Raw genomic sequence first — 11,096 nt, forward strand, 5'->3', positions numbered from 1 at the left:
GCTGCTTATAAGGTCCTATTTTCAGTTGCTTATAACTTTTCCAAACTTTAACTGTTCAGGCTGAGATTTCAATAGTGGGTGACTGCTTCAGGCTGACTCCCCCCTTCTTCTCCCTGCCAGCATAAATGGTTCAGTCCTTCCTGAGAATAGAATTAGGGGAAAATACATTTGTTTTGGCCATGTTAAAAAATCTTATTTTTATTGAACTCTGGCCCTTCCGTGTAGAGCAAGGGTTTGAAATGTGGCTGAGGAGGTTGCCCTGGATGGGGTTTGCTGTTCTTGAAGAGGGAAAAAAATGCCTGAATTGGCCAAGTTATAAGCCTTTGAAAAGTCTGTTTGCACATACTCAGCAGAGACTTGTTGGAGTTGGCAGATAAACTCTCCAAAGATTCATCTGCACTGAGCATGCTCCCTTCAGCCCAGGGCTGCAGGGTCATGCAGGACTTTCCTTTCAATTCTCCTGGTTGTTGCAGGCCACTGTGATGCCAGGCACAGGAACTGAGCACAGAGACTGTCTGTCAATGCTCCTCATTGTGGTTTGTGATCCTGCTGCCTGACTTCAATGCAGAGGGGCTGTGCTGTTCCTGCAGCCAAGGGAGCAGATTGGGACAGGACAAGGAGTCTGGTACTGAAGCTAGAGGGAAAATGTTTTGGAGGGGAGAGGGTGTAAGAGACCGGGACTTCCAAATTACGTTTTGTTCACTAATATAACATGAAAAAGAATCATTGATATGATTTCTTGATGTGCTTCTATAGCAGTGTTTCTCAATTAAATTTGGCCACGGAACCCTTTTGAACTTGATAAATAATTGGGGAACCCCCCAAACTCTTAACAGTATTTTTACATATGGGGCCAAAAAAAAGTAGAAATAAGCAAATTATATACAAACTAGGTCAGCGTTTCTCTGTTAAATATAAATTAAATTACACTTATACTCGATACCCTCTGCCAAAAAATCCAGGACATCTTCCCTTTTTCCGTGGCGCAGAGAACAGCTGCTCACGGAACCCTAACAGTGTTCCCGCGGAACCCTAATGTTCCACGGAACACCAATTGAGAAACACTGTTCTATAGTAATTTGTGTTAGATTTATAGTACTAATAAAAGGATGGAAAACAAAATGCTTGAAAATTTGTCTAACTCCTTTTCTATATAGTAATCACATGGTTAAATAAGCAACTGAATGAAATTCAGATGTCAAGAAAGCAACAGATGTTGGGAACTTCTACCATTCCACCTATACATTCAAGTAATGACGGTATGAGAACTGGCACTTCTCCTCACAATATGGTAAGATCTCCAAGTTGATAAAACTTGGTACTTTCTGAACATTTAGAAATAGATACACACCAAATGAAGTGCTTACAGTACCTAGGAGAAATGCCTTGGTATTCCTTTTGTCTTATTAGTGAATTTTTCTCATCATGTTGTGCACTGCTGTTAATAGATGCACCAAAATCACTAGCATCATAGTAAGAACTTCCTAAATTCTCAGTCTTGAATAAACAACATAAAATGTACAGATTTGTGTTACCCATTTGGGCTAGTTCAATGGCATCTGCTTACTAAGTGTGACTGTATGCATCTACAAATGTCTAATATTCTTAAGATCCTTCTCTAAAATGAGTCAATGTCCTTCTCAAACTAGTAAGTCATTCGCACTGCACTTACACCAAAACCAGAAATCATATAGTGAATAGAAAGGTAGGTTATATAACATATGCTGGAGATGCTGCTAAGCAGAAGTCATAAAGCATTTTGGGTTGCTGTTTATATAACTACCAGTTATTTACTAGGGGGAAGGGGGATGTGTAGGTATTTTTTCCCCTGCCTGGAGGATCTAGAGCTTCTGGTAACCTGATAAAAATAGAACTACATGCCGAAAGTCCCTTTCACTTTCAAATCTAACATGAGATTAGAGGTTATAATATCAAAACAGATGGAAAAAGAAAAGTGTTACAACAATAATAGAAATTGTATAAGAAAAAAGTGCGGGTTTGTCTTACTAGTTGGCATCTTCATACTTCAGCTTCTAAAAATGGTTACTAATAAAGGTTCCAGATAGTCATTATTTAACATGGCTTTTTAATTTAGGGCTAGTGAGGAGTAAAAAATTCTTGTAAAATGCCCTTGTTGAAAGAGGCTAAATTTAAAGTAGCTTGTTGGCTCTTGATATGTGGTACAATGCTTTCAAGGAGCTCTCAAATCTATCAATCAGTGTTTATTTGGTTATTATTTTTTTGGTTCCAGTTATATAGCACGTGCCCATTTTACCTCAGCTAGCAGGTTTTACTTATCTATTGTTCTATTCCCTTTCCAGTAAGTAAGGACTGTAGATCTGCAGCCATTTAATCTAAAAAATGTTTACATTACTATATTTTCTCTTTGATGCAAAGAGCTCTATGTGACTGTGCAATCAGAGTATATTAGTCAAATCCGGTGGTTTAGTGCTAGTAAAAAGAATGCTTACCTTGTCTAATATCCATTCACTTTCTACAATATTCCTTTTAAGAATGTAAGCATAGGAAAACAAGTTGTTTTTCTCTGTACTTTGTTTATACATTATAGTGACTAACTTGCAGTAATATTTTGTGACTACAAAGATCAGTTTTAAACTGTACATCTAGGCTCAGTGAAATTAAATGCTCATTGAAGCCTGCCAGTTGTGATTACCCACTAAGATTAATACTAATATCTAGCTTTTAAGTAGCGGATCTCTAAATGCATTACAAAGGAAGTCCGTATCATTATTCTCATTTTACAGATGTGGAAGCTGAGATACCAAGAGGTGACATGGCCTGCCTAAGGACACCCAGCAGGCCAGTGGCAGAGCTGGGAATAGAATCAAGTCCCTTGAGTCCCTGTTCAGTGCTCTTGAACTTCTGGTTTCTACTTTAACTGAACTCTACTTTTAAAAAATAAGAGCGAGAGAGAAATAGCTGGAACTAGAGAGGCATAGATTTTGATCTTCTACTGTTGCACTGCCATTTACCTTTTTCTTTTATACATTTTATTTTTCTCTCTTACAGCTTGACAACAGACTCCCTTTTACTAGCTCAGGATTCTGTTACCCCATCTCTCCTGTATGTGCTTTCCAAAACTTTCCAGAAACAGCACCTGTGAAAAGTGCCAACCATCAGGTTTCAGGACCAAAGGCAGGCATTTACTTTTACTTTTATGCTCAACACACACATTTTTATCCATACATTTTTGAACAATGACTTAATTGGATATTTCCAAAAATTAACAACATAATTTGTATTTATATGCCATGAGATAAGGTTTTTGTGCTGACAGCCAGAATTTGGCTATAAGCACTAACTATAATAATGGTAATAACACTTGGCATCTTCAAAGCACTTTACAAATCCTAATATTCATGACTCTCCTGTGAGGTATTTTCCACCTTGTCACGAATTCCCCTCTGGACAAAAGCTACACAGCAAACTAGTTCTAGAGTTAAACCTAGAACATGAGAATTCCTGGCACTTACCCTCCTGCTTTTTTAGTCTAATATACCACACTACCTCCCAATTTCTATTTGATTATAGTAAACATCCTACTGTAAACTAGTAAGAAGCTCTCAAAGTCAGCAAGGGTCTCTTCAGTTGTTCTTTTTATATCTTTGTGTGTTTCTTAATTCCTTACAGTAATAGCTTGTGGTGCACTTCCCACTTTATATATTCTACACAATTTGGGGTTGAAGTTACTATGGCTCAAGGTCATAGTGTCACCATTTCAGAGTGCCCCTGATGGCATGGGTTGGTCCTGCAGGCATCTCACCCTATGTTTCCTCTTTTCAGGGTTCCTCAAGAATACTTCTCCAACCCTCCCATAGCCTAACACCCATGTCATGGGGTAATATATTAATAGGGGCACCTCAAATCACAAACTAAAGTTCAATACCGTAACACAAAAGGGTTGGGCTTTGCCGCCACTTTGGACTCTAGCTCTATTGCCTTTCAGACTGGAGGACTGTCAGACTTACCTGTGGAGTCCCCTACTAGAGTTCAAAGGCTCAGACCAAGCAAATAATGCAAACAGTGTCTGCCCACCTTGGACTTTAAGTTCCCATGATGTTCCTCTTGCATTCAATCCCAGTTCCCTGCCCTTGTACAAGATGGTGGCCAAGAGTGTGTTTCCCTGGGTCTTCCTCTTGCTTCTCCATCTCCTGCTCCCGTTACCTAGGTCTCCCAGCTTCTGGCCTGTCTGTCTATTCCCAGGGAGGGCCTGCAGAGCTTTCTGCTCTCTGCAGCCTCTTCCTGCTGCTCTTTATAGGTAGGCTTGGAAGGATTTGATTTTTATTGCTAAATGTTGGGAAACGTCAATTTCAGCATACATACACAACCTCCTCCTCCCCCCCCAAAAAAAAATTTATATATATTTCCATCAATAAAAATAATATGTACAGATAGTCAAAGTAAGAAAAATGCTGCTTGAAAAGTTTGGATTTAAGGATATTTACTTTGTATATCTGTGTGTGGTTATAAAGCTTTAAAGTTTTATGTCGGTATCTGTTGTCACTAAATAATTGTCCGTCTGATTCCCCCCATAATTTCCAGTAACTTTGAAAATTTAAATTATTAAAGTGTTTTTAAAAACTTAAATAATATTTTCCATTGACCTTTTAAAAAAATGAGTTCTGCTGAGGCTAATTATTAGGAATGCCTGTTCCCTGATCAGCTGAATCTGGTCAATTAACAGGTATTGCTGCCTCAGGCTCTTAAAGAGGTAGCCCCCGTGTTACATTCAGCTTATTTAACTAAAAAAATCAGTGTTTCAGAAAAAACAAAACACAGAATACTGAAGAAATTAAAACTTTAAACAAAGGCTTTCTTGGGAAATATCAGCTTTCCTTTGACATAACCGACTTTATTCTGATATCAGTCAGCAGCACTATATTAGTGTGCTGCAAGCTGCTGCTCTCCTCAAAGACTTAAATTTAGCATTAACTTAAAAATACGTGAATCAACTATTTCCTGTTTATACTGGAAAGCAAAACCATGTTGATATGTATCAATAATTTACCCTCTGTTATCAGATTATACACAGCAGAGTTGTCAATAACTGAATTGGTTCTTTGTTTTATATCCACACTATTTTATTTAAGTACATTACATGCTAAGCACTGTGTGGAACCTTATTGGCCTGAAGTGCTCACAGTCTGACAGAACTACTCAGACTATACGTTTTCTTGGTGCAGAATCATATCTGGGTCCAAAATGTTGAATGTGTGAAACCTTTTATCTTCTGGCAGGTTCAGTTTAACATGCAACTTTCAAAAATAAATAGATGTTCAGATGTTCAGCCAGGATTTCTTGTTGCAGCTGGTCATTCAACAAATAAAGAAAAGTGAGTATTGTGATGATTGTGCCTATAGAAATTATTTTTAGGCCAAATTCTCTGAGTCCTCAACCCAGCCTTTCTGAAATTATTGGAATTTTTTTTAAAACAGTTTTTATGCCCAAGTTTGTGAATACAAACTGTATTATGTTCAAAATGAGCATGCATGGAGTTATACCTGTAGTTTTAGAGGCTGCTTTTGAAAATGTGGTCCTCTGTCATAGTGTCTTCAAAATTAGCTTTTTTGTTTTATGAAGAGAGTTCTGAGAGAACCATATTGCATGTCTAGTGAAATATTAAATTGTTCTCTTGGCAGATTTACTTTTCCCCTCCCCCACCAAAATAAAAAGATATTGTGCTTATTTGTCATAGATTCAGTCCCTTTTTAAAGTAGTCTAATTGTTCATTATTCAACCCTTTTGAGATACACTACAAAAAGCAAACTTTGTAAAACTGCACTAATGACTTCAAACCTGGTTGTACCTGACCCCTTATTGTGACCATTCTTTTCTTCAATGGCATTCCACAATAGCTGTGACACTGGTATGTGGGAGTATCAGCTGAGTGGGGACCAGCTACTCTGGAAATGGATGTCATAGTGACCTGAAAAGTAGAGTGAGGGCAGTGAATCTTCATTTGCTGAAATGCTGATTGCCTCAGCGAGTATGGCTAGTGATGGCATATTGCATAGTGATGGTACCTATTGCTTAAAGTAATGTGACTGTAATAATTCTATTTGCAGATGACATAATTTCATTATTTCAGTTTACCAGGGTGGTGCTGGGGTGTGAGAAAAGTGAGTGGTTTTAGAAATCATCTAATGAAGGAGGTAGACCCAGTGGGATGAGTAAGTGAAAATATTAAATTCTGTCTACACTGCAAATTTTGCAAACTGTTTTTGTGGTGTAGATAGGACCTCTAACTGTACCTGTGTCTTAGCTGACTTTCCTTTTCAGTTCTCTACTGCTCTGTGTGGGATATCCCAGAATCCATTGCTCTGGGTAATGGTGGCACTGCTCTGTGTTTATGACTTCTTGAAATTCTTTCATCTGCTGAGTCACTGAGATAGCTGCCCAAATTTTCTAAGAGAGATGCTGATCCAACGACCTTTTGGCACTGTTATAGACGTGGATGAACAAACCTGGTTGTATGTGGTTTTGAGGTGGAAAATGTTGCTGTGCAAAACAACTATCACATTTGTTGTAACTGGATTAGATGAGTGTCAGACTGGTTACAAAAAGTTGTTTGCTGTGTAGATGGCTTCAGTATTGAATCTATATAAAAGTTATAAAATAAAATGTAAACATTTTATGTATACTACATAAATTTAACATTAATTGTCCATGTAGATCCCACTCTAGGTAGGCATGCATGTGAAATCAGAATATTTGAACAGCAATGTTCGTTGGAGCTGTGCCTACCACTCTTTGTCCTTGTACCTTCCCTATCTGATGGCATAAAGCCCCACCCATCCCTCCTACTGCTTGGCGATTTGCATCACCACTACTGCGGTTATGGTGGATTCAAAGCCATCAGGCTTGAACTCTCTGTTCATCGTGCAATGAACTCATTCCCCACAGACAGACATTGTTTATTTAGTTTAAGCAGAAGCCGCTTGTCTGACACTTGTGCCATCTGCCGGTTCTTCTTGTCAAGATTGAGAAAATCAGGGATAGTTGTCTAAAATTACTTGAGGGGCACTTCAGACCCAGAAGAACAGGTATCCGGCTCCAGCATAGGACCTTCCACCTCTGAGTCCCAGTCAGTCAGTCCTGCTGTGAGCCAGAAGGCGATGCCTAAGACCAGTACTGGTAAGAGATCTGACAGGCCATCCACAACTGTCAGAAATCAGCTAGGCCCCAAAGGCTGGTACTACCTGCTAGCATCTAAGGTAAGGTAGACCAGAATGCTGAACCAAACATATTTCCAGGCATCCATCTACCTCTTGTCATCTAAATATCATCCTCCCAGGTCTCCTGAAGTCCCCCTTTAAACTCCTCCGAATGTTCTCGTCACTACCTTACTCTCAGCTGACTTTTTGGTGGCTATTACATAGGCCAGGTGAGTCAATGAATTTCAGTCCCTCATGGCTGACTTCCTTTATACTATGTTTCATCAAGATGCCAAACACTGTACCCTGGAGCTGGCTTTGAGATCAGATGCCAAAATAAGAAGGGCATTGTTGCAATCACTGTTTAGTTAGCGAGTTAGGACTACTCTATCACACCTTCCAGATGGGGTTCTGTTGGCCAATCACTTAGAATGAGATCTACATGGACATACAATTGAAGAAGAAAGAGTGGTTACTTAGCTGGCAGTAACTGAGGTTCTTAGATGTTTTGTCCGAGTAGCTCCCAAAACCATGTTCCAGTCCTGCTTCTTTGGAGTCTCCTCTAGCTGGGATTCTGGACTCATGAGAAACCTTAGGGATTGTTGTGGCCGCCCTGCCATTTGTACCCCAATTCGAGACATGCAGGGATACATGCACTGTCCCAACAGACACTGCTGTTAAAAGATTATAGGCTTGCATGCCTGAGGCATGTGCACACCTAGAGCGGGATGCACTATGGATTAAAATATTTTAAATTACCACAGTTATTGGAAGGTAAGTAACCATTTTTACGTTATTATTTTGGCACCTGCATTGATGTCATAAGGGCTAGTATGGTGAATACAAGTATTTGAGATGTCTTAGGTTATGCTGCTTCAGTCCGTCTTAAAATCTCTTTGAAGAGCACTATGCAAGTGAAATGTATTTTTATTTTAGACCCTGAAGTGTATTACTAGTGAGCTTTACTACATCAAATCACAAATTAGCTAAACAAAAGTAAAAGGAAATTATTGTTTTTTCTTATTTTAAATATGATTCTATTTTCTTTTGGCCAGTGGTGAGAATTTGGGATTGGAATCAAAGTATTTAAAGAAAAGGGAAGACAGCATTCCTTTACGAGGTCTCAACCAAAATATATTTAACAACTCAGGTAGGAATGAAAAGAAAAAAAAATCTCTTCTTTCAAAAGAGTTTCCACTTCAGAAGGTGCTACTTATACCTCAGAAGTTAATAGCGTTTTCCCTCTATTTGCAGAGTATCCAAAGTCCTCCATATCAACAAAAACACCAACGTCAGCAAAACCCGAACCACAGTCTACAGCCTCTGCTTACTTCCCTGGATTGCAGCCAACATAATCATTAGATAAAATCTTTTGTTTTACAAACTACCAAGGATTTTGGATGGCTTTTAACTGAGACTGAATACAATTATTATCCTTTAAAATGACAGTCAAAATGTTACAGTAACTCATTTTATAGAGGGCTAACTATCATAGATTTGTATAATCTTTGGCTTTTGTGATGATAGCAAACTGATTTACATAAATTTCAGGATACATTCCACTCAGAAGTAAAATAGGGAGGGGAAAAATATTAACTTGATTCACATGAAGATATCATGCTACAAAACAATTATTTAGAAATGATCACTGGAAGTCTTTAAAAAGGTTTATAAATGGTTTAATTTTTCCCCCCTTCCCAAAAATCCACAAACTCATGATATTGCATAGATCCATCACCATTATGCTGAAACTCAGTCTTACTTGGAGTTTCTCCTTGTAACTTTAGGAGCTTGCTTCTGGAAGGTGCACAGCACCCTCAGCAATCCCTGAAGGCAATGGGAGTTGTCCTAATATAGAAAACTGTCCAATTTCTTTTCCCAAGTAAGTCCTACATCCATTTGGAGTTTGAATCTAATTTTTAGTTTCCACACTGAAAGAGGTATGTTTTGTGTAGCATTTTCAATTTACTGTGGACTCCTAACTAAACCCTTGTGCCAGGATACCAAAATAATGACCCAAGTCAGCTAAGACCCGAGCATGTATTACATGTACAGAATTTTGGCAGTGTGAATCTGCATACAGTGCAGATCCACCAATCTCACTCCATGTGTGGATGAAATATACACTCTGGCATTCACCCCTGGGAAACATTTCTGTAACATGCAGGGGGGGATGTGGAATATTTGTGCAGAGGCCTATTCACTGAGTTGACCTGCCACCTATGAAACATTGTTTCCTTGCAGGGTATGGCTATACTGAAGTCACAGTATGTTATAGTCCAAGTAGACATACCTGAATGAGCTTTAATAGAACTAGCTGGGATATCAGAGCAGTGAAACTGCTTCACTGGGGACTAGCTCCACCAGTAGTTACCCAGTGTTCTGGGCAGACTTGTACAACCCATGCTGATACACCTGCTACTGCAGCAGTTCAGTCTACCCAATTTGGGTATGCATGTCTGCTTGCTTGAGCTGTAATCACACCCTGTGGTTGCAAGTAGAGACACATCCTCAGAAGCTCAATTACAAGCACCTAAGGGCCTAAATGTGAGTCCTAAACCAGAAGCAAATATCTTAAAAACTTGAAGCATATTAAACTTGAAGAGGTGAAGCATTTTGGTATCAAACTAAATATTTGCAGTATGTTTATTTAATGTAAGTTTCAGGTGGTTTCTCTCTTTGGCTTGGAAATTGGTTTCTTAAGATACAACTACTTTTTTCAGCTGTGAATATATTTGAGTACAGATTTGTCTTGTGGATCACTAGTAAACATTTAGCTGCTTAAAAATGAGATCCTAAACATTTACCTCAAAGCACAAAATTGAGTTATGGCCAAAAATTTCACATTGTGAAGGCCCCTGCTTAATTTTTATATCCATTTCTCCCTATTGTGGATTCCATGTAATGGCCAATTTGTAAAACAGTAGAAGTTACAGTCAAGTATCAGAATAATTGTCTTGTTCATGATAATATGGAGCATTAATTAGACCATCTGGCAATCCTTTCATATTCTGCTACAGCTAAACAAAAATGCCTTCTATGGTGACTGGTGTACAGAACAAAGTAAATTTAACTGTAGTTAATGCTGGGCTTTATTGGTGGAATCATACTAGTCTGTTCTTCCAGTGAGGAAGCCAATTATGTAAATATTTACTCAGCTTGTAGAAACCCTATTCTAATCTCAAAACTAGCACTACAGTATAATACAATTTAAATTGTATCAATCTAATCCTCAATTTATGTAGGTATGTTTAACTATCACCCTTGTTTTACACATTACTGACCAAGTGCTTGTATATTAAATTTGAGTGTAAAATTTGTATATTTGTTTAAAATCAGACTTTGTATTAATGTATAAGTTAATGGAAATATTAAAATGGTTTCAGTAAAAATCTGTTCAGGTAAATAGAGTGGGAAGAGTAAGGTTTCACTTATTCTTAACTATTTAAAACCAGAATTAGAGCAAAGTTATAGTGATTTCACTACAGTCCATGCACTCGTACCATTTTGCCCACCTATCAAGCTGCTTAGTCTACAAAAGCTGCTCAGAATAGATTTTTTTTCAGTGACTAAATACATTTTTTGCACAAGTCTCAAAAATCAGTATAAACTTAAGGCATTGGGGAACTGGAGTCATAAAGGGACTTGCATGTTGCTGCCCCATGGGACTCAGCCTGGCATCCAGGCTTACACAATGCTTAGGGAGTTATGCACTGAACACATGGATCCCCTATCTGCTAAGTAATTTACAGTCAGTAATTTTTTTCCTCTAGAATAAGAAGTTACCTTGTAGTTCTGCTTTCCTGAATAGAGTTGCTAGGAAGCAGTTGAAGAATGACTCATAAGGAGACTCTCCAAGGGCGTGCTGGTAGTTACTTGCCAGGAGTGGCACAGGATGGTCATGACAGACTGTTTCACATT

At 38.4% G+C, this 11,096-nt stretch overlaps 1 protein-coding gene across 1 annotated transcript in view; it reads left to right on the forward strand.

Moving 5' to 3' along the window:
- Positions 1–10,454, forward strand: part of SASS6 (SAS-6 centriolar assembly protein) — a 30,917-nt gene extending 20,463 nt beyond the window's left edge. The window contains exons 13-17 of the mRNA XM_067538388.1: positions 1,158–1,291; positions 3,031–3,156; positions 5,259–5,353; positions 8,231–8,325; positions 8,430–10,454. Coding sequence (XP_067394489.1) covers positions 1,158–1,291; positions 3,031–3,156; positions 5,259–5,353; positions 8,231–8,325; positions 8,430–8,530 — 551 coding nt within the window. The 3' untranslated portion in view covers positions 8,531–10,454. The remainder of the gene's footprint in view (positions 1–1,157; positions 1,292–3,030; positions 3,157–5,258; positions 5,354–8,230; positions 8,326–8,429) is intronic.
- Positions 10,455–11,096: the final 642 nt, after the last annotated feature.

The sequence above is a fragment of the Emydura macquarii genome, unplaced genomic scaffold, assembly GCF_026122565.2.
Source record: "Emydura macquarii macquarii isolate MOO-44397 ecotype Brisbane River unplaced genomic scaffold, CSIRO-AGI_Emac_v2 contig_480, whole genome shotgun sequence".
Taxonomy (NCBI): domain Eukaryota; kingdom Metazoa; phylum Chordata; order Testudines; family Chelidae; genus Emydura; species Emydura macquarii.